General features: G+C 40.5%; 2 protein-coding genes across 10 annotated transcripts in view; one reads left to right on the forward strand and one right to left on the reverse strand.

The window, feature by feature from the left end:
- The window catches only part of muc6 (mucin 6, oligomeric mucus/gel-forming), a 62613-nt gene extending 45029 nt beyond the window's left edge, over window positions 1-17584 (forward strand). For 3 of the 5 annotated variants that reach the window (XM_031900592.1, XM_031900593.1, XM_031900594.1), the window contains 7 exons: window positions 875-3179; window positions 3399-7334; window positions 10170-10879; window positions 11800-12249; window positions 15063-15101; window positions 16299-16401; window positions 17027-17584. In XM_031900592.1, the coding sequence (XP_031756452.1) occupies window positions 875-3179; window positions 3399-7334; window positions 10170-10879; window positions 11800-12249; window positions 15063-15101; window positions 16299-16401; window positions 17027-17234 (7751 nt within the window). In that variant the 3' untranslated portion in view covers window positions 17235-17584. The remainder of the gene's footprint in view (window positions 1-874; window positions 3180-3398; window positions 7335-10169; window positions 10880-11799; window positions 12250-15062; window positions 15102-16298; window positions 16402-17026) is intronic. The other 2 variants (XM_031900596.1, XM_031900595.1) reach the window with 2 other exon arrangements.
- Window positions 17585-22681: 5097 nt separating this feature from the next.
- Window positions 22682-25726, reverse strand: part of ap2a2 (adaptor related protein complex 2 subunit alpha 2) — a 51353-nt gene continuing 48308 nt past the window's right edge. For 4 of the 5 annotated variants that reach the window (XM_012960784.3, XM_012960782.3, XM_031899971.1 and 1 more), the window contains 5 exons: window positions 25349-25472; window positions 24046-24162; window positions 23723-23792; window positions 22999-23133; window positions 22682-22860 (listed from right to left, as the gene is read on the reverse strand). In XM_012960784.3, the coding sequence (XP_012816238.1) occupies window positions 22783-22860; window positions 22999-23133; window positions 23723-23792; window positions 24046-24162; window positions 25349-25472 (524 nt within the window). In that variant the 3' untranslated portion in view covers window positions 22682-22782. The remainder of the gene's footprint in view (window positions 22861-22998; window positions 23134-23722; window positions 23793-24045; window positions 24163-25348; window positions 25473-25726) is intronic. The other variant, NM_001001209.2, reaches the window with a different exon arrangement.

A 25726-nucleotide genomic window follows, 5' to 3' on the forward strand; every position in this document is an offset into this window, starting at 1 on the left:
TAGTAAGGTAATAATATTAATATTAACTTAGTGCACAAAAATACCCAGTTTTTGCTGCCAGAAAAAAAGTACTTTAACACAACCCGGCGAGAATGTCTTCATATGATGGGAAGTGGCAGTTTTACATTCATTTTATATCTAAGGGGGAGATTAATCAATGCTCCATTTTTTGTCATAAAAACTCCCAAATTCCCACATTTTTTGCGTAAAAACTCCCAAATTCGATTTATATTTTAAAAAACTTGAAGATTCGCTATTAACTAAGTACAAAAAATCTGAAAACTCGAATGTTAAACTTCAACATCTAAAAGCTTGATGGTCCATGTAGAAGTCATTGGTGGTGATGGGCGTGGCAGGCATGGATTCCCGGCGAATTTCCGTGCTTTGCCATTGGCTGATTATTTTGTGAAACTAGCGACAAAATTTGCCACGGTCAAATAAATGACTCGCACAACAATTTCTTTTTTTCACTAATCTTTTTTCACAAAACAAGACAGAGTCGCTCATCACTAGTAAATGAGAGTTGTTCTAAGCAAACTTGCATTTTTACTATTTCAGCTCTTCAAGTTTTTTAAAGATTTCTTTGAGGGTTTGTAGACCCAGTGAAAATGTCGGGTAGAACACAAATTTGATGCTTTTTTACTGTTTTATCAATGAAATTTTTATATTCAAATTTTGAAATAAATAAGCAAACATTTGAGTTTGGTAAAATATCGAGTTTATTCGGCCCAATGTAAAATGTTAGTATTATGGGGGATTTAGTATTATGGGAAGAAATTTAGGAGAGAAACTAAATTTTATGTTGAGGGATGAGAGTAAGTTACTCCAGTTCCATATAAACAAATAATATTCTAACTCCAAATTCCTCTTACAGCCCATGAAACTCCAACATCAACAGTCACAACACCAAGCACTCCCTCCACCACTCATCCTACAACATCAACAGTGACAATCAGTACTCCAGTTCCAACTTCAACTGAAACAACACATACACCATTCACATCCCATACAACAACCACTCCAAGCACAACTTCTCCAATAACAACTACAACTGTAACTACATCTACTCCAAGCACACCCCATACATTAACAACATCCTCAACAATACCTTCTACTACTCATCCAACATCAACCGTGGCAAGCAGTACTACAGTTACAACTTCAACTAAAACAACACACACCTCATTCACTTCCACAACAACCACTCCAAGCACAACTTCAATAACTTCTCCAATAACAACTACAACTGTAACTACATCCACACCAATCACAACCCATTCTTCAACCACTTCCCCAACACCAACTACAACTTCTCCCACAACGTCATCAGTGACAGCCACTACTACAGTCTCAACTACACCTACCTGTTGTATTACAGCCTCTACTCCCCCTACAACCACAACATTACCAGAAACAACTACGTCAATAACAACTACATCTGAACCTACTACAACTGTAACCGCTACAACAACAACTTCTCCAATAACAACTACAACTGTAACTACATCTACTCCAAGCACACCCCATACATCTACAACTTCTACTACTCATCCAATATCTACTGTGAGTACTCCAGTTACAACTACAACTGAGACAACACATACTTCATCCACATCCCACACAACAACTACTCCAAGCACAACTTCTCATACAACAACATCAACAACTTCTCCAATAACAACTACAACTGTAACTAAATCTACTCCAAGCACACCCCATACATTAACAACATCCTCAACAACACCTTCTACTTCTAATCCAACATCTGTGACAAGCAGTACTCCAGTTACAACTTCAACTGAAACAACACATACTTCATCCACATCCCACACAACAACTACTCCAAGCACAACTTCAACTTCTCATACAACAACATCAACAACCTCTCCAATAACAACTACAACTGTAACTACATCTACTCCAAGCACACCCCATACATCTACAACTTCTACTACACATCCAATATCTACTGTGAGTACTCCAGTTACAACTACAACTGAGACAACACATACTTCATCCACATCCCACACAACAACTACTCCAAGCACAACTTCAACTTCTCATACAACAACATCAACAACTTCTCCAATAACAACTACAACTGTAACTAAATCTACTCCAAGCACACCCCATACATTAACAACATCCTCGACAACACCTTCTACTTCTAATCCAACATCTGTGACAAGCAGTTCTCCAGTTACAACTTCAACTGAAACAACACATACTTCATCCACATCCCACACAACAACTACTCCAAGCACAACTTCAACTTCTCATACAACAACATCAACAACTTCTCCAATAACAACTACAACTGTAACTACATCTACTCCAAGCACACCCGATACATTAACAACATCCTTGACAACGCCTTCTACTACTCATCCAACATCAACCGTGACAAGCAGTTCTCCAGTCACAACTTCAACTGAAACAACACATACTTCATCCACATCCCACACAACAACTACTCCAAGCACAACTTCAACTTCTCATACAACAACATCAACAACTTCTCCAATAACAACTACAACTGTAACTACATCCACTCCAAGCACACCCCATACATCAACAACTTCTACTACTCATCCAATATCTACTGTGAGTACTCCAGTTACAACTTCAACACCACATACCTCATCCACACCCCTCACAACAACTACTCCAAGCACAACTTCAACTTCTCATACAACAACATCAACAACTTCTCCAATAACAACTACAACTGTAACTACATCTACTCCAAGCACACCCCATACATTAACAACATCCTCGACAACACCTTCTACTACTCATCCAACATCAACTGTGACAATCAGTACTCCAGTTACAACTTCAACTGAAACAACACATACTTCATCCACATCCCACACAACAACTACTCCAAGCACAATTTCAACTTCTCATACAACAACATCAACAACTTCTCCAATAACAACTACAACTGTAATTACATCCACTCCAAGCACACCCCATACATCAACAACTTCTACTACTCATCCAACATCTACTGTGAGTACTCCAGTTACAACTACAACTGAGACAACACATACTTCATCCACATCCCACACAACAACTACTCCAAGCACAACTTCAACTTCTCATACAACAACATCAACAACTTCTCCAATAACAACTACAACTGTAACTACATCTACTCCAAGCACACCCCATACATTAACAACATCCTCGACAACACCTTCTACTTCTCATCCAACATCAACCTTGACAAGCAGTTCTCCAGTCACAACTTCAACCGAAACAACACATACCTCATCCACGTCCCACACAACAACTACTCCAAGCACAACTTCAACTTCTCATACAACAACATCAACAACTTCTCCAATAACAACTACAACCGTAACTACATCCACTCCAAGCACACCCCATACATCAACAACTTCTACTACTCATCCAATATCAACCTTGACAAGCAGTTCTCCAGTCACAACTTCAACCGAAACAACACATACCTCATCCACGTCCCACACAACAACTACTCCAAGCACAACTTCAACTTCTCATACAACAACATCAACAACTTCTCCAATAACAACTACAACTGTAACTACATCTACTCCAAGCACACCCCATACATTAACAACATCCTCGACAACACCTTCTACTTCTCATCCAACATCAACCTTGACAAGCAGTTCTCCAGTCACAACTTCAACTGAAACAACACATACTTCATCCACGTCCCACACAACAACTACTCCAAGCACAACTTCAACTTCTCATACAACAACATCAACAACTTCTCCAATAACAACTACAACCGTAACTACATCCACTCCAAGCACACCCCATACATCAACAACTTCTACTACTCATCCAATATCTACTGTGAGTACACCAGTTACAACTACAACTGAGACAACACATACTTCATCCACATCCCACACAGCAACTACTCCAAGCACAACTTCAACTTCTCATACAACAACATCAACAACTTCTCGAATAACAACTACAACTGTAACTACATCTACTCCAAGCACACCCCATACATTAACAACATCCTCAACACCTTCTACTACTCATCCAACATCAACCGTGACAATCAGTACTCCAGTTACAACTTCAACACCACATACCTCATCCACACCCCTCACAACAACTACTCCAAGCACAACTTCAACTTCTCATACAACAACATCAACAACTTCTCCAATAACAACTACAACTGTAACTACATCCACTCCAAGCACACCCCATACATCAACAACTTCTACTACTCATCCAATATCTACTGTGAGTACTCCAGTTACAACTTCAACACCACATACCTCATCCACACCCCTCACAACAACTACTCCAAGCACAACTTCAACTTCTCATACAACAACATCAACAACTTCTCCAATAACAACTACAACTGTAACTACATCTACTCCAAGCACACCCCATACATTAACAACATCCTCGACAACACCTTCTACTACTCATCCAACATCAACTGTGACAATCAGTACTCCAGTTACAACTTCAACTGAAACAACACATACTTCATCCACATCCCACACAACAACTACTCCAAGCACAATTTCAACTTCTCATACAACAACATCAACAACTTCTCCAATAACAACTACAACTGTAATTACATCCACTCCAAGCACACCCCATACATCAACAACTTCTACTACTCATCCAACATCTACTGTGAGTACTCCAGTTACAACTACAACTGAGACAACACATACTTCATCCACATCCCACACAACAACTACTCCAAGCACAACTTCAACTTCTCATACAACAACATCAACAACTTCTCCAATAACAACTACAACTGTAACTACATCTACTCCAAGCACACCCCATACATTAACAACATCCTCGACAACACCTTCTACTTCTCATCCAACATCAACCTTGACAAGCAGTTCTCCAGTCACAACTTCAACCGAAACAACACATACTTCATCCACATCCCACACAACAACTGCTCCAAGCACAACTTCAACTTCTCATACAACAGCATCAACAGGTTCTCCAATAACAACTACAACTACATCTACTTCAAGCACACCCCATACATTAACAACATCCTCAACAGCACCCTTTACTTCTCATCCAACAACAACCGTGACAAGCAGTACTCCAGTTACAACTTCAACTGAAACACCACATACTTCATCCACACCCCTCACAACAACTACTCCAAGCACAACTTCAACTTCTCATACAACAACATCAACAACTTCTCCAATAACAACTACAACCGTAACTACATCTACTCCAAGCACACCCCATACATCAACAACTTCTACTACTCATCCAATATCTACTGTGAGTACACCAGTTACAACTACAACTGAGACAACACATACTTCATCCACATCCCACACAACAACTACTCCAAGCACAACTTCAACTTCTCATACAACAACATCAACAACTTCTCCAATAACAACTACAACTGTAACTACATCTACTCCAATCACACCCCATACATCAACAACTTCTACTACTCATCCAATATCTACTGTGAGTACTCCAGTTACAACTACAACTGAGACAACACATACTTCATCCACATCCCACACAACAACTACTCCAAGCACAACTTCAACTTCTCATACAACAACATCAACAACTTCTCCAATAACAACTACAACTGTAACTACATCTACTCCAGGCACACCCCATACATCAACAACTTCTACTACTCATCCAATATCTACTGTGAGTACTCCAGTTACAACTACAACTGAGACAACACATACTTCATCCACATCCCACACAACAACTACTCCAAGCACAACTTCAACTTCTCATACAACAACATCAACAACTTCTCCAATAACAACTACAACTGTAACTACATCCACTCCAAGCACACCCCATACAATAACAACATCCTCGACAACACCTTCTACTTCTCATCCAACATCAACCTTGACAAGCAGTTCTCCAGTCACAACTTCAACCGAAACAACACATACTTCATCCACGTCCCACACAACAACTACTCCAAGCACAACTTCAACTTCTCATACAACAACATCAACAACTTCTCCTATAACAACTACAACCGTAACTACATCTACTCCAAGCACACCCCATACATCAACAACTTCTACTACTCATCCAATATCTACTGTGAGTACTCCAGTTACAACTACAACTGAGACAACACATACTTCATCCACATCCCACACAACAACTACTCCAAGCACAACTTCAACTTCTCATACAACAACATCAACAACTTCTCCAATAACAACTACAACTGTAACTACATCTACTCCAAGCACACCCCATACAATAACAACATCCTCGACAACACCTTCTACTTCTCATCCAACATCAACCTTGACAAGCAGTTCTCCAGTCACAACTTCAACCGAAACAACACATACTTCATCCACGTCCCACACAACAACTACTCCAAGCACAACTTCAACTTCTCATACAACAACATCAACAACTTCTCCTATAACAACTACAACCGTAACTACATCTACTCCAAGCACACCCCATACATCAACAACTTCTACTACTCATCCAATATCTACTGTGAGTACTCCAGTTACAACTACAACTGAGACAACACATACTTCATCCACATCCCACACAACAACTACTCCAAGCACAACTTCAACTTCTCATACAACAACATCAACAACTTCTCCAATAACAACTACAACTGTAACTACATCCACTCCAAGCACACCCCATACAATAACAACATCCTCGACAACACCTTCTACTTCTCATCCAACATCAACCTTGAAAAGCAGTTCTCCAGTCACAACTTCAACCGAAACAACACATACTTCATCCACGTCCCACACAACAACTACTCCAAGCACAACTTCAACTTCTCACACAACAACATCAACAACTTCCACTACTCATCCAATATCTACTGTGAGTACTCCAGTTACAACTACAACTGAGACAACACATACTTCATCCACATCCCACACAACAACTACTCCAAGCACAACTTCAACTTCTCATACAACAGCATCAACAAGTTCTCCAATAACAACTACAACTACATCTACTTCAAGCACACCCCATACATTAACAACATCCTCAACAGCACCCTTTACTTCTCATCCAACAACAACCGTGACAATCAGTACTCCAGTTACAACTTCAACTGAAACACCACATACTTCATCCACACCCCTCACAACAACTACTCCAAGCACAACTTCAACTTCTCATACAACAACATCAACAACTTCTCCAATAACAACTACAACTGTAACTACATCTACTCCAAGCACACCCCATACATCAACAACTTCTACTACTCATCCAATATCTACTGTGAGTACTCCAGTTACAACTACAACTGAGACAACATATACTTCATCCACATCCCACACAACAACTACTCCAAGCACAACTTCAACTTCTCATACAACAACATCAACAACTTCTCCAATAACAACTACAACTGTAACTACATCTACTCCAAGCACACCCCATACATCAACAACTTCTACTACTCATCCAATATCTACTGTGAGTACTCCAGTTACAACTACAACTGAGACAACACATACTTCATCCACATCCCACACAACAACTACTCCAAGCACATCTTCAACTTCTCATACAACAACATCAACAACTTTTCCAATAACAACTACAACTGTAACTACATCTACTCCAAGCACACCCCATACATCAACAACTTCTACTACTCATCCAATATCTACTGTGAGTACTCCAGTTACAACTACAACTGAGACAACACATACTTCATCCACATCCCACACAACAACTACTCCAAGCACAACTTCAACTTCTCATACAACAGCATCAACAACTTCTCCAATAACAACTACAACTACATCTACTCCAAGCACACCCCATACATTAACAACATCCTCGACAACACCTTCTACTTCTCATCCAACATCAACCTTGACAAGCAGTTCTCCAGTCACAACTTCAACCGAAACAACACATACTTCATCCACATCCCACACAACAACTACTCCAAGCACAACTTCAACTTCTCACACAACAACATCAACAACTTCTCCAATAACAACTACAACTGTAACTACATCTACTCCAAGCACACCCCATACATTAACAACATCCTCAACAACACCTTCTACTACTCATCTAACATCAACCGTGACAAGCAGTTCTCCAGTCACAACTTCAACTGAAACAACATATACTTCATCCACATCCCACACAACAACTACTCCAAGCACATCTTCAACTTCTCATACAACAACATCAACAACTTCTCCAATAACAACTACAACTGTAACTACATCTACTCCAAGCACACCCCATACATCAACAACTTCTACTACTCATCCAATATCTACTGTGAGTACTCCAGTTACAACTACAACTGAGACAACACATACTTCATCCACATCCCACACAACAACTACTCCAAGCACAACTTCAACTTCTCATACAACAACATCAACAACTTCTCCAATAACAACTACAACTGTAACTACATCTACTCCAAGCACACCCCATACATTAACAACATCCTCGACAACACCTTCTACTTCTCATCCAACATCAACCTTGACAAGCAGTTCTCCAGTCACAACTTCAACCGAAACAACACATACTTCATCCACATCCCACACAAGAACTACTCCAAGCACAACTTCAACTTCTCATACAACAACATCAACAACTTCTCCAATAACAACTACAACTGTAACTACATCCACTCCAAGCACACCCCATACATCATCAACTTCTACTACTCATCCAATATCTACTGTGAGTACTCCAGTTACAACTACAACTGAGACAACACATACTTCATCTACATCCCACACAACAACTACTCCAAGCACATCTTCAACTTCTCATACAACAACATCAACAACTTCTCCAATAACAACTACAACTGTAACTACATCTACTCCAAGCACACCCCATACATCAACAACTTCTACTACTCATCCAATATCTACTGTGAGTACTCCAGTTACAACTACAACTGAGACAACACATACTTCGTCCACATCCCACACAACAACTACTCCAAGCACAACTTCAACTTCTCATACAACAACATCAACAACTTCTCCAATAACAACTACAACTGTAACTACATCTACTCCAAGCACACCCCATACATCAACAACTTCTACTACTCATCCAATATCTACTGTGAGTACTCCAGTTACAACTACAACTGAGACAACACATACTTCATCCACATCCCACACAACAACTACTCCAAGCACAACTTCAACTTCTCATACAACAACATCAACAACTTCTCCAATAACAACTACAACTGTAACTACATCTACTCCAGGCACACCCCATACATCAACAACTTCTACTACTCATCCAATATCTACTGTGAGTACTCCAGTTACAACTACAACTGAGACAACACATACTTCATCTACATCCCACACAACAACTACTCCAAGCACATCTTCAACTTCTCATACAACAACATCAACAACTTCTCCAATAACAACTACAACTGTAACTACATCTACTCCAAGCACACCCCATACATCAACAGCTTCTACTACTCATCCAATATCTACTGTGAGTACTCCAGTTACAACTACAACTGAGACAACACATACTTCATCCACATCCCACACAACAACTACTCCAAGCACAACTTCAACTTCTCATACAACAACATCAACAACTTCTCCAATAACAACTACAACTGTAACTACATCTACTCCAAGCACACCCTATACATTAACAACATCCTCAACAACACCTTCTACTTCTCATCCAACATCAACCGTGACAAGCAGTACTCCAGTTACAACTTCAACTGAAGCAACACATACTTCATCCACACCCCTCACAACAACTACTCCAAGCACAACTTCAACTTCTCATACAACAACATCAACAACTTCTCCAATAACAACTACAACTGTAACTACATCCACTCCAGTTACAACTACAACTGGAACAACACATACACCATCCACATCCCACAAATCTACTCCAAGCACAACTTCAACTTCTCATACAACATCAACTTCTCCTATAACATCCACTCCAAGCACAACATCTTCTCCAATATCAACTACAATTATAAGTATATCTACTCCAAGCACACCCCATACATCAACAACTTCCTCAACAACACCTTCTATCACTTATCCAACATCAACAGTGACAAGCAGTACTCCAGTTACAACTTCAACTGAAACAACACATACTTCATCCACATCCCACACAACAACTACTCCAAGCACAACTTCAACTTCTCATACAACATCAACCACTTCTCCAACAACAACTACAACTCTAACTACAATCACTCCAAGCATACCCCATACATCGACAACATCCACAACAACACCTTCTATCACTTATCCAACATCAACCGTGACAAGCAGTACTCCAGTCACAACTTCAACTGAAACAACACATATTTCATCTACATCCCACACAACAACCACTCCAAGCACAACTTCAACAACTTCTCCAATAACAACTACAACTGAAAGTTCAAGTACACCCCATACATCAACAAGTCTTTCTACTCATCCAATATCTACTGTGAGTACGCCAGTTACAACTACAACTACAACTAAAACAACACATACACCATTCACATCCCATACAACAACCACACCAAACACAACCTCAACGTCTCATACAACATCAACAACTTCTCCAATAACAACTACACCTGTAACCTTAACGACTCCTTCTCCAAGCCCATCTTCACCATTGCATCCAACATTTACTACTTCAGTTACCAGTCCAACAATAAGCCATACATCAACAGCCAGTTCTTCCGTAACTCCCACCAGAACCTTAACTACCCAGTCAACAACTCCTCACATAATTTATCCTTCTTCAACCCATCCTCCCCCAACTGCTCCTATTGAATTTTCAACTTCAATACATTCTACAAGTAAGTTTAATGTTTATTGTTTACATGTAAAATTCCTGTGACGTTTTGAATACAATTGGCTGTTAGCTTGCAATATGTATACATATTTGCTCTGTTTTATATCTTACAATTACTTTTACATATTTAAGCTTTCTTTTCTTTTTATCTGCTTAATTAGTTTTTTCATTCAGAAATCTATGGTGGCTGCAAATTACTATTTTTTTGCCCATGATGTAGTCTGCCTTCATTTATTTGCCTCTCTCTATATGAGATATAAATCTTTGTGCCATATTACCAGTGCATAAAAAGAAGAATCTGTGACTGACAGGCTCTTCAGGAAGCCTATACTTACTGCCTGCTTAAGCAAGTTTCCCAGATGTTGCAGCCCATAGCAACCAATAAGATGTCTTTTATAACTTTAACTCAGTATTATATTTATATTTAAAAATGTCTTTGAACTGCTTGGAATTCTTTAGGATTCCCCAGTTCCAGTTGAATAAATCTGTAGCTTTGTCTCTTGCAGTACTGTTCCCTATCTTTAGGCTACAGTATATCTAAAAAATGCACAGGTTTTGGGAAATGATGACTAAAAATGGTTCTCCTGAAATGGTTTCAGTGTAATTAAAAAGTTTCTATTTGTATGTAAACCAGAATTCAAAGTTTTGGTTAAATTGCACATCTTCCGGTATTTTTCTATTAGAATTTCTTTCAATTAAAATGATATGGTTTTCCAGTATGGTTTCTCAGCTCAGTCTCAGCTCTTTATCATCCTGTACTGATTAACCAGCTTGGAGAGCCTAATGTTGAAACTGGCAAATTTTGATTTAGGGTTCTTTTTATGCTCCTGCCATTATATACCTTTTCATTTTGTTCTTCTAAATGATTCATGCAAAATATAGAAATGCAGCAAATAATTTACAGTATTTGGTTTTATTCTACAGCAATCAAGCCAACAGAAATTACATCAACAAGAATCACTACTGTGACCCCAAAGCCTTCCACTTCTGTGATAGTCAAAACAACACCAACCACTTCTACAACACTTTCTAAAACAACCAGCACCAGTCATATGGCATCTACAAAGTTTCCAACTTCACAAACAACACATCCCTCTAGCTCCTTAGCATCAACCATTTCTACAACCACCAACCCCCCAGTTACCACAACTAAAACTACACCTCCAGTTAGCACAACCAACATGACAGTCACACCAGTCACTTCAGAGTCAACCACCACAGTTACCTCAACAGCAACAACTACTGAAACAAAACATACAGAGGCCACACATACCACCACAATCAGCAACTCTTCACCATCAATTACTGTTACCTTTCCAGTTACCTCTAGCACACCCAAAGAAAACACAACAACACATCACACGACCCCCCATGGTAAGTTTGTGTTCTTAATGAAGTGCTGTGATCTGGAGTAACTTCAGATGTGCAGTGGCAACAGAATTTATTCTGTCCAAATTCATTGTAAAATGTCCTAGTAATTATAGGTTGTGGATTAGGTTAACTTTAATACTAATCAGGTCAAAAGAGCCGGAAGGAAACAAAATAAGAGATAGTTAAACTTCAATAAAGAACTAGGCTTGATATGCTATATACGGGTATGGGACCTATTATCCAGAATGCTTGTGACCTGGGTTTTTCTGGATATGGGATCTTTCCATAATTTGGATCTCCATACCTTAAGTCTGCTTAAAAATCATTTACATATGGAATAAACCCAATAGGATTGTTTTGCCTCCAATAAGGATTCATTATATCTTAGTTGGGATCAAGTACATGTACTGTTTTATTATTACAGAGAAAAGGGAATCATTTAACCATTAAATAAACCCAATAGGGCTGTTCTGCCCCCAATAAGGGGTAATTATATCTTAGTTGGGATCAAGTACAGGTACTGTTTTATTATTACAGAGAAAAGGGAATCATTTAACCATTAAATAAACCCAATAGGGCTGTTCTGCCCCAATAAGGGGTAATTATATCTTAGTTGGGATCAAGTACAGGTACTGTTTTATTATTACAGAGAAAAGGGAATCATTTAACCATTAAATAAACCCAATAGGGCTGTTCTGCCCCCAATAAGGGGTAATTATATCTTAGTTGGGATCAAGTACAAGTTACTGTTTTATCATTACAGAGAAAAGGGAATCATTTAACCATTAAATAAACCCAATAGGATTGTTCTGCCCCCAATAAGGGGTAATTATATCTTAGTTGGGATCAAGTACAGGTACTGTTTTATTATTACAGAGAAAAGGGAATCATTTAACCATTAAATAATCCCAATAGGGCTGTTCTGCCCCCAATAAGGGGTAATTATATCTTAGTTGGGATCAAGTACAGGTACTGTTTTATTATTACAGAGAAAAGGGAATCATTTAACCATTAAATAAACCCAATAGGGCTGTTCTGCCCCCAATAAGGGGTAATTATATCTTAGTTGGGATCAAGTACAGGTACTGTTTTATTATTACAGAGAAAAGGGAATCATTTAACCATTAAATAAACCCAATAGAGCTGTTCTGCCCCCAATAAGGGGTAATTATATCTTAGTTGGGATCAAGTACAGGTACTGTTTTATTATTACAGGGAAAAAGGAAATCATTTTCACAAATTAGAATTATTTACTTATAATGGAGTCTATGGGAGATGGCCTTTGCGTAATTCGGAACTTTATGGATAATAGGTTTTCGGATAACGGATCCTATACCTGTATATGTTTTAGGTTTAGGCTTAATATGCTACATATACTGTATGTTTTAAGTTATGTTTTAGGGCAGTGTTCCCCAACCAGTGGCTTGTGAGCAACATGCTGCTCGCCAAACCTTTGGATATTGCTCCCAGTGGCCTCAAAGCAGGTGCTTATTTTTTGAATTTCTAGTTAGGAGGCAAGTTTTGGTTGCATAAAAACCCAGTGTAATTGCCAAACAGAGCCTTCAGTAGGCTGCCAGTCAACATAGCGGCCATCAAATAGCCAATGATAGCTCTTATTGGCACCTCCAGGAACTTTTTCCATGCTTGTGTTGTTTTCCAAAACTTTTTCCATTTGAATGTGGCTTATGGGTATATAAGGTTGGGGATCCCTGTTTTAGGGTCTGTACCAGCCCAAGGCCACCACAGCCCTTTAGTGGTGAAGAACTGTGCCTCAGGATATGCCCCCATTTTTTCTTCTTTTAAGCTAATTCACAGCACATGCTCTAGGCTTCTTCCAGTTACCTGAACTTAGGGATCAACTCACAATATACTGTATATAAACTAGGGATGCAGTGAATCCAGGATTTGCTTCAGGATTCGCCAAGATTTCATCAGGACTGGGACAAGTCCATGCTCCTGGCCTATCCGAATCCTTAAAACCAGGTGACTTTTTGTCACATAAATACGGAAATTGAACATTTTTCACTGAGAGGGCGGTTCTCTATACCTACCTTTTCCTGATTTACCTGTGCAAATTAGGATTCAGATTTGGTTTGGCTGAATCTTTCACCAAGCATTTGAGGTTCGGCCGAATCCCTATTATAAACAGTAGATTAGGCTGATTATTAATTTATTTAGATTCACATTACATGGTACCAAGGAAACCGAGGCATCAGAATTGAGCATCTTTGCTATTGTTTTACTGATTTCCCTTAGCTTCCAATAGTAGCCCAGAGCTCACTGAGCATGTGCAGTGTCACTGCCACTTAAGTATGATGTAGACAGGGATATTCTGAGACAATTTGCAACTGGCCTTTGTTTTTTTATTTTCTGTGTTTTTGTTAATTATTTAGAATCTTTATAGTTTGGAATTTAGCAGCTTTCTAGTTGCAAGGTTAAAGCATGCAGTGGTTGACCAGTATTTTACATTGCAAACTGGAAAGAGAAGGCAAATAATAAAATTCAAACTATAAAAAATAAAAGCTAAAAGTTAAATCAAATGTGTACACCGTTTATATGTTATAATGAAGGGTGGAACGAGACTGCCAAGAGCCAAGACAGGATTTTTTCCTCGTAAGATTATATACTTTCCCTTTGGGAAAGTATATTTATATATAGAAATGATCTGGCCTTTATACACATCCATAAAAAGTTTTATTTTTGGGAAACACACTAAACACCTTTTCATATTAAACCCACTGATGTTATAGCTGAAGGCTCTTTAAGGTATCCATTTATAACTTTTAACATATTACCGCTATTAATGTCTCTTTTAGTCACAGCGCCTGATCAACCTTCGACATCTACCCCAGCAAGTAAGTCATATTTATTTTTAAGCATCCAGGCACCTAGAGAACTAATTCTTACTTAAACTAGGACTGTTACTACCAATGGTACCCCTGTAGGGGTTCCCTTGTGTCCTGATCCAAAGAAACTCAGAGAGAAGTCCCAGTAGTAACTCTTTAATATATTTTTAAAGGAGCTTTAATTACTTGTTTATACAGGTACGTGTGTGCTATAATGGATCCTCGCTTGCCCCAATAGATCAGAGTTTGTCACACACAGGGTCGGACTGGGGGGTGCAGGGCCCACCGGGGCTCCCGCCCCAGGGGCCCTGCAGGTGCCCCAGCCGCGTCCCCTAACCCCCCCAAGGGCCCCCCTAACCCCCCCGAAGGGCCCCCGCCTGACGTCCTCCCCGAGCGCGTATAAATTGAACGCGTCGGGGAGGAACAGTCAGTAGCGGGGAGCGCCGGCAAAGGTCGGACTGGGCCGCCGGGGCCCACTAGGGCCGGGGCCCACCGGGATTTTTCCCGGTGTCCCGGCGGCCCAGTCCGACCCTGGTCACACAGATCAAATTAAGGAATTAATGTAGCAGTCCAAGGGGCTGATTTACTAATCCACGAATCCGAATCCGAATGAGAAAAATTCGGATTGGAAAACGAACATTTTGCGACTTTTTCGTATTTTTGCGATTTTTTCGTCGCCGTTATGACTTTCCTGTAAATTGTCACGACTTTTTCGTAACCGGTACGACTTGCGCGAATTGTCGCGACTTTTTCATAGCCATAACAAATTTCGTGAATTGTCGCGACTTTTTCATTGCCATTACGACTTTCGCGAATTGTCGCAACTTTCGTATTGAGAGCTCGAAAAAGTCGTGACAGTTCGCGAAAAAGTAACAAAGTACCGATCATTACGAAAAAACGCATTCGGACGCTTTTCGGACGTTCGTGGATTAGTAAATGTGCCCCCAAGTGTTGTGCACCTTGTTTGACTTTATTTTCTTTCTTTAACATTTTTAAATACTTTTCCCCCCCCCAAATGTAAACTGCCATCTGGCAGCTGGGGGGCGGGGGTCTCTGACCCCCCACAATCACAAAAAGAGATTCATCCAGAGATTATTTGTATTGCCATTAATATGTTGAACTCCCTTTTCTGTTTAGACCCTCTTGTACTGTTAGAAAACCCTGGAATAAATAACTAAGCTGTGTCCTGTGTTTCTATTGCAACAGGCGTATGTAGTATCCAGCAGTACCAACACACAATAACACAGAATGGCTGCTCTGCTAATGTCACACTGACTAAATGCCACGGCTACTGTGAATCCGAGTCATGGTAAGAACTTTAACCCCATCTCTGACATCACAAAGGGGGTGGGACAGGGCAGGTGTGCGCCTATAAATAGAGGCTGGCAGAAGCCGAGCACATTAAGATTGCAGACGGGGTGGGTGGAAGGAAAAGTTTAGCCCTAACCTGTCTGCAACTCGCAAATCTTTTGCAAATGTCGGCTTGAACTCTCCAAATCCATGGGTTTTGACCCAGCCCGCACATCACTACAGTGGGTAGCAGAATAATCAATAAACTAGTTCCCTTCGGTTCAGTTTTATGGTGAACTGGCTCATTGGCCAAACAGAAACTGCTGTCATGGTTGGAACATTTTTGGTTTTGGGCTAAAAGAGCTCAGAGTGGACCCAGGCATCAGTGTACCCTCCAATACCCAACATAGTCTACTTCACCTATGGGCTAAAGTGAGGTTGTGCCAAGCACAGCAACTCTTGGTCTCCTGGAAATTCACAATATTGAAAAGAAGATAGGGAAGGAATTGTCAACCCTTATCTAAAGTTTCCAGTTGGACCCCCAATATCGTCTTACTTGCAGCCTACATCTGAAAAACATGGCTTTTGAGTGGTTTTATTAAAGTTTTATCTCACTTTATTTGTGTAACACACGTATTCTACAGGTACAATGATGACTTCACGTCCGTGGAGGAAAACTGTGGCTGTTGTGCGCCCCAACTGAACACAGCACAAAGCAAGGATGTTGACCTAAAGTGTCCCAATGCTACAAAATCAGTCACCGTCACCATCAAGATCTTCAAAGAATGCATATGCAACTATAAGCCGTGCGCAAATTCCGCCAAAGCAAATCCCGGCAAAGCTCTTGCATAGGCACGAAAGAATCAGGGCCCAAAGCATGAAAAGATTCTACAAAAGTGGTTTTCGACTGCATTGTTTTCTGTATAATTCCACAGGGAGTTAAGATATTTAGTGGCCTCTCATCATATCCTTATCATTTATGTTGCCAAAGAAATATGTGCATTTTGAGAATATTTATATAATGTACCCTAAAATTCATCATTCAATCATTCTTAACACATTCCTAAATAGTATTAGTCCAAGTTTACCCATAATCCTTTGGGTAGACTCTTGCTCCTTATGTTTCATGTCCATGCCTGGTTTGTAAAATGATAATGATTTGTATCCTCTTCTTTGAAGGAATAAAGTTTCTGTCGCGCAGGTCTCTGTGTTTTAAGCTTTTAATGAAAAGGAATTGAGTTTATACATTACATTGTTATAGAATTCCAGCACCTTTTTAGGGATCCCCCAACTGTGTTTCTAAGGCTTACAGTGCTTCTAAAGAAGTAAGAGTTTTATAGCTGCAGAAAATATGGGGACATTATTATGTCTCTGGGTGCATTGCTAAATGAAAATGCGCAACTCCCTTGTCTTTAAGATCCAGCCGCCATCTGCACTTAGCGCCAGATTGGAAATGACGCAAGTTAGGGGTAGGGGGATGCTTATGTGCCTCCAACCCCTCATGAATACATCAGTAGCACTGTATTCATAGGGCACATTCGGGTCTCTGTGGCTCATTTTGGACCAAAGAGATCTGCAGTGAACTAATGAACATTTGTGCACGTAAAAACATGGCAGTTTGCTTATTTTGTGCACTTTACACCCCGTCCTGCACTTAGTAAATAACCCACTTCTATTTTTGCCTAGCAGACAGGAGCTGACACTGTGGGTCCCTGACTGCAGTGTCGGACTGGCCCTCCAGGATACCAGGAAATCTCTGAGAGTGGGCCCATGGTCCAGGGTTTCTTGGTGGGCCCCTGCCGTCTCAGTCCGACACCGACTGACCGGATTCACTTAGTGCCACTTGTACTAGTTATGCTCTCTTTTGTTAATCTGGGGAGAAAGCTCAATCAATGGAAATTTTGCTGCACAGTGCGGCCACAGCTGCTGGGCATCCCAGTGACTAAGAGGAAGAAAGTGCATTTCCCCATTTAGAAGTACTGTAAGGACTTATGTGTAATTGGTCTTGATTGCTTTCTATGAAATGCACATGCCAACTGAGTAATGAGATCGCCCTCCTGTGGTCAGAAAGGCATGGTTTAATAGTTTAAGTGAGTATATGGTTTAGACTACAGTTATCTTTGGACCAGTTCTATTTCTGTAGTCTTTATACTATTTTTTACTTTTGCAGTAATAATAGATTACCAAAGAGTGGCCCCAATCTTGTGCCTCTTGCTGCTGGTATGTGGGAAGGTTTTGGCACAGCAGGAGTCAAAAAGCTATCACTCACTCTAGAAAAAAATAAAGTATCAGTAGGTTTTAGTTCTCCTTCAAAGCAAACACATTAACAAACTGATACCTTAATTAGCTTTGCTATATGGTCAATTCATTGACAATGTTATTGATAAATGGGAAAGTTCAAAGTACCTTATTTCCATCTTTTATAAATCTTTTGTCTAAAGGTGACCATACATGCATCGATATTGTTGTACAAAACAATATTCAGTGTGTGTATGGAGACAAGGCAGCCAATATTGGCAAAAGCCTTGGATATCAGTCGCCTCAACAATTAGAAAGGATGGAAAATTTTTATTGGGCCCTTTGGAAGGTGCCCGAATATCTGAAACATTAAGGGGAACTATACCCCCAGAATGAATACTAACAGATAGTTTATATCATATTAAGTGTCCTATTAAAGAATCTTGCCGAGCTGGAATTTATATATGAGTATATGGGCTGTGTGCTCCCTGGAAATAATGCAGCTCTAACTGTAACAGGAAGTAGTGTGGGAGCAAAAGAGAGAACTCTGTCCATTAATTGTCTGATGAGGCCTATCATGTACAGTAAGCACATTTATGGAAAAATAGTAATAGTATTTGGCTCATTTTCCAACTGGAAGTCAGGGTGGAAAGTGCAAAAAAAAAAAAGGGGTGCAATAGTTACATAGGGTTGAAAAAAAAGACCAGAGTCAAAGTTCAACCCATCCAAGTAAACCCAGCACACACAACCTATACTGATCTATCTATACACTCACATACAGATCCATACTGACCTATCTATCCACTCACATACAGACCCATACTGACCTATCTATCCACTCACATACAGACCCATACTGACCTATCTATCCACTCACATACAGACCCATACTGACCTATCTATCCACTCACATACAGACCCATACTGACCTATCTATCCACTCACATACAGACCCATACTGACCTATCTATCCACTCACATACAGACCCATACTGACCTATCTATCCACTCACATACAGACCCACACTGACCTATCTATACACTCACATACAGACCCACACTGACCTATCTATCCACTCACATACAGACCCATACTGACCTATCTATCCACTCACATACAGACCCATACTGACCTATCTATCCACTCACATACAGACCCATACTGACCTATCTATCCACTCACATACAGACCCATACTGACCTATCTATCCACTCACATACAGACCCACACTGACCTATCTATCCACTCACATACAGACCCACACTGACCTATCTATACACTCACATACAGACCCACACTGACCTATCTATCCACTCACATACAGACCCACATTGACCTATCTATCCACTCACATACAGACCCATACTGACCTATCTATCCACTCACATACAGACCCACACTGACCTATACACTCACATACAGACCCATACTGACCTATCTATCCACTCACATACAGACCCATACTGACCTATCTATCCACTCACATACAGACCCATACTGACCTATCTATACACTCACATACAGACCCATACTGACCTATCTATCCACTCACATACAGACCCACACTGACCTATCTATACACTCACATACAGACCCATACTGACCTATCTATACACTCACATACAGACCCATATACTGACCTATCTATACACTCACATACAGACCCATATACTGACCTATCTATACACTCACATACAGACCCATACTGACCTATCTATCCACTCGCATACAGACCCATACTGACCTATCTATGCACTCGCATACAGACCCATACTGACCTATCTATCCACTCACATACAGACCCATACTGACCTGTCTATGCACTCGCATACAGACCCATACTGACCTATCTATCCACTCGCATACAGACCCATACTGACCTATCTATGCACTCGCATACAGACCCATACTGACCTATCTATCCACTCGCATACAGACCCATACTGACCTATCTATCCACTCGCATACAGACCCATACTGACCTATCTATCCACTCACATACAGACCCATACTGACCTATCTATCCACTCGCATACAGACCCATACTGACCTATCTATGCACTCGCATACAGACCCATACTGACCTATCTATGCACTCGCATACAGACCCATACTGACCTATCTATCCACTCACATACAGACCCATACTGACCTGTCTATGCACTCGCATACAGACCCATACTGACCTATCTATCCACTCGCATACAGACCCATACTGACCTATCTATCCACTCACATACAGACCCATACTGACCTATCTATCCACTCACATACAGACCCATACTGACCTATCTATGCACTCGCATACAGACCCATACTGACCTATCTATCCACTCACATACAGACCCATACTGACCTATCTATCCACTCACATACAGACCCATACTGACCTATCTATCCACTCACATACAGACCCATACTGACCTATCTATACACTCACATACAGACCCATACTGACCTATCTATACACTCACATACAGACCCATACTGACGTATCTATCCACTCACATACAGACCCATACTGACCTATTGATCTATACACTCACATACATAAACCATATATACCAACATCAATACTAACTGTAGATATTAGTATCACAATAGCCTTGGATATTCTGATTGTTCAAGAACTCATCCAGGCCCCTCTTAAAGGCATTAACAGAATCTGCCATTACCACATCACTAGGAAGGGCATTCCCCAACCTCACTGCCCTCACCGTGAAAAAACACCTACGCTGCTTTAAATGGAAGCTCTGTTCCTCTAATCTAAAGGGGGGCCTCTGGTGCACTGGTTGTTTTTAAGTAAGTTTCTTTGAAAATACATTATTTGCATAAGTTTTTATTTGCACAAGGGGCCCAATGATGTTGGTGTGGGGCCTAATAACCAGTAATTTATCTGCATTTTTAGCTAGGGGTTAGTGATAGGGACAGAGTTTAAACTTATAAACTATGTGATAAGGGAGAGGTAAGGGGGGTCTAGGCAGTGATAGTTAAGGGGGCTTTTAGCGCCTGGAGGTCTTTTAAGTTTTTTAATTAATTGGTTCTCAACGGAGTTTGTTTCTACAAACCTTCTCTGCATTGTCTTTTGCTTGATACACAAGTTACTTTAGTTTCTGGGTAAGTTATGTAGTTCACTAAGCAGTTTTTGCAGAAGTTATGTAAATTGCATACATTCTGGTATAATTTTATATGTAACTTACACAATTTGCGTAACTTTCACGATGCAACTAGGCCCCCTTACAAAAGATTTTTTTACGTGGCTTGGTAAATTGTCCCTCCTTCTCCCCTCCTGATGGTGGCCCTCTCAGTCAGCGCTGTATTAGTAAGGGCTGGATGGGTGAGAGCTATTTTGCCCCCTACCTGCCCATTCAAAAGTGCTTGTACCGCTCCAATTGGGTCTCGCCCGTACTACCTGCTCTAAGAAAAGCGTTTAGGACAAGAAAAACTATGTACTTGGTCCCTGTAGTACTTTTGGAGAGAACCAGTTAGATTAAAATTCCTGTCTGACCTGTATCGAGTCACTGGCCTTTTCATTACTGCTAAACTTCTAATCTGTCATTACCGTAAAGGAATACACTCAGCACATGACCAACGTCAGACTATTGATCAGGAGGAATGGAATATACCAGTCCCCCCTGCCTTTAAAGCACATGGAGCAAGACTGCAATGCAAGTCCCTTTGCTTTAGACTTACAGTGAATGATATCTTCCATGGACCCATAACTTGTTACTATTTCTATTAAAAGACACCCATTTATTTAAATGGAACTGATTTTTTTTAAAGGTACAGTTTATTACATAACAATGTTATATGATGGTTATAAAGAACCAACTTGAACATGTGAAAGCCTGTCTCCTGCTGAAGTGAATGAAATAACCCAGTAATTAGATAATTCTGCTGCTGCTCTGATACATTATTGTCAGATTTTGTTTGCTGAAACAGGAAGAAATGACCTGGGGCTGTCACTGTATATAAATAAAGGGAGAAGATCATCCCCTGATAGAAAACACACAGTGAATGCTTTGATAACTGAATAAAGGCGCTAAATAACAGGAAGACCCCAATGTGTATGTAATATTTATTGTCACTGAGATGAACGACTGGAAGGCAGGAGTGGGAGATCACAAAGACAAGGAGTTTCGGGGCCAGCAGGATGGCGGATTAAAACTGCTCAGAAAGCAGGTCACATAACGTCTGGGAAACCTCTTCTTTGCTTGTGCGTATAGTGAGCCGGTACATCTACATGGCGGAGAAGATAAAATAATGTTATTGCTCAGTCCTTACAACCCAAAGTCCTATCTAAACATAAAATAAAGCTTCCATTACTTAACATAAGAAAGGAAAAAAGCAGCCTCTTTGCTCTGCGACATCACTAACCTGGGCCTGCTCATTGGGTTCAAGCCTTAAAAGGCACCCAACTTGTCGGGTTTTGGCCTGGATGATTCCAGCAGCTACGTAATTGGACGGGTTTGGATCCACATTATCCATGACAGCTGGGCCAAATCCAATGAGCTGACATGGAAACAGAACCATGAATGAGTCTATTAGATGTGAAAATAGAGAAGCTAAAAAGTAGACATGCTATAATATACTTTGGGACCAAAATCAGAACAAGGGGCCAGGCTTAGGGAACTTTTCCAAACCATATTATTTCATAAAAAATCATGAAAAGGCTGCATATTTTTTAACGGATGTATATTGCAAAGTTGCTTGAAATTATATTTTCTTTCAAAAAAGGTCAAGTTGTGTTTGGGTGCAGAATTACAGTACTATGTACATCACATAACTGCTCATGTACAACGACAGTGTGCAACGGACTCTTTGCCTGAGTTTATCCACAGGCCATGAATCCGCCCCTCTGTGGCACTAGCTGAAAACAGTCTGAAGTCATGCAGACTGCCCAGCCACAGCTGTGTATGCCTGGCCCCCTACAGTACAAAGGTTAACATATTCATAAAAAGGTAAATAAGGAAGATGCGTGTATCAATCTGCTAGCCCACAGCCTTTTAAAAGTTTCAAAAGAAAAAGATGTTAGTGCAATCCCATTCTTTGATTCGTTCTGCTTGTCTATGCTCTGTATGTGAGCAGCGCGTAGACTCACCCTGGCCTTTGTGATATCTGTATCCATTGGGTTCTTTGCCTTGAAAATTTTCTGGACCTCTTGATTAGGGCTGTGGAGATATCACAAAAACTGCACTTATTACCAGCTTAATGCAAGCTGCCCCAAGTCTTTTATCTCATATTCTTAGAAACAAAAGTGATCTGAAAGCAAACACTTTTGTCCCAAGCAATGAAGATATTGGATACTCCCATATCACTGTATTTTACAGCTTTACAGTGAGTATCTGATATTTATATTGCTTGGAACAGCACAACATAACAAAATATTGGATTGGATGCTTCGGGTTCTGCATAGCTCTGTACCTGCTAAGCTGCTTCCAACGCTGGAAAAAATCCTGAGAGTTCATTTCTGTTGGCTGAAAGAACTTATTCAGTGTGATAGGCAGCTTCACCGATACATTCTGGAATGCTCCTCCGTATCTAGAGGAACAAAAAAAGAATTTCACATTCAACATAAAAGGATTAACATTAGACAGGGGTCCTTCTGAGAGTATGAACGTGTCTCCATATGGGATGCTTTAAAGGAGAACAACTTAAGGCGGTCATACATTAGAAGATTTGCTCGCTTGGCAAGATTACTAAACAAGAGGATCTTTCCCCAATGTGCCCACCTAAGGTGGCCAATATCAGGTTAATTTGATTGTTTATCCCTAGGGCCAAAGAACTGAAGTATGATGGAGATAGAAGCGAGGGCTGCATCAATGAGCCAATGCAGTCCTGATCCAATAAAAAAAATCAAACCTACCTGATTGACATGGAGCCAATTTTTGGCCAGATATCGGTTGGGTAAGGCCGTCAGGGGTCCCCATACTTGGGCAGATAACTGCCAAATTGGTCTAAAGGACTCAACTTGGCAGGTTAAATCTGGCTGTGCATGGCCACCTTTAGACCTGTTATAAAGAAGTAGCAGCAACTAATGCAATTTATTCTTAATAATGAAGCTACTAAGACCTTGCAAGTTTGGCTGGTTAGTTTGAGATACACTGCATAAGGCTGTAGACAGTATTTCTGCTGGCAGCTGATTCTGTTCATTTGAAAGGAAACCTTCTGTCCTGAATGATGACCATGCCTTTAGCCTTAAGGCGGACCTATATAGCCAAATGTGGTCTGGTAATTGGTCAAATTTCCACCATAATGCACCTTGCGTGGGTAGTTTTGAGGAAGGTCCGACTTGAAAATCTGCTCAGGTAATTTCTTGTTGGGTGAATAGGGCACTAGTGCATAACAAAAGTGACAGGTCCACTTGTCTGGGCCATTTGCCCAAACAAACAGAAAAACACTACTGGGCAACCAATAAGGTGTCTGTCAGTTTTAATTTTGGCCCTGACTCTACATGATACCTAATAGAAAAAGGTATATGCAGATAGATACAGATGTATAATAGAATGGGCTGATAAAAAGGGTCACCAGATCTAAATCTTTTGCCTTCTTTTTCCCTTGCATAGAAATTAGCCAAAATGTTGACGTTGACCACCTATATACATAGCAGGCAAAGTCATGATACTGCTCTTTTTGCCTCCATTCTGGCAGATTCCAAGGTTCTCATCCTTGCAACAAGTTATTTTGTTCCACGGCTTATATGAAGGCGACTCAAGCACACAAATACCTGAACTGGATGTTTAGAAGAGGAAGATCTGTAAATTCCTGCACGCATTCAACGTTCACCACCTGCTGTACCTGGGCACCTCCATCTATGGTAGGCTCTGCGGGCTTCGACTGCAGATTCAGACATGATTAGCAGTCAAGGAAAAGCTGAGGCTCTCTGGGAAACGTGGACAATTGCAAACATACATACACATATAAATATAGATGGGGCACAACAGTGGGTTAGTGGGTAGCAGGCCCAGACTGGCAATCTGTGGATTCTGGCAAATGCCAGATGAGCTGCTGTAAGATGCCATAGACAGTCACTATTTATTAGGCTGGTAGGGTGCTGTTTGGGCCTCTGTGTACTTGGAATAACAGGGCCTATTTTAAACCCCAA

Source organism: Xenopus tropicalis, chromosome 4 (assembly GCF_000004195.4).
Source record: "Xenopus tropicalis strain Nigerian chromosome 4, UCB_Xtro_10.0, whole genome shotgun sequence".
Classification (NCBI taxonomy): domain Eukaryota; kingdom Metazoa; phylum Chordata; class Amphibia; order Anura; family Pipidae; genus Xenopus; species Xenopus tropicalis.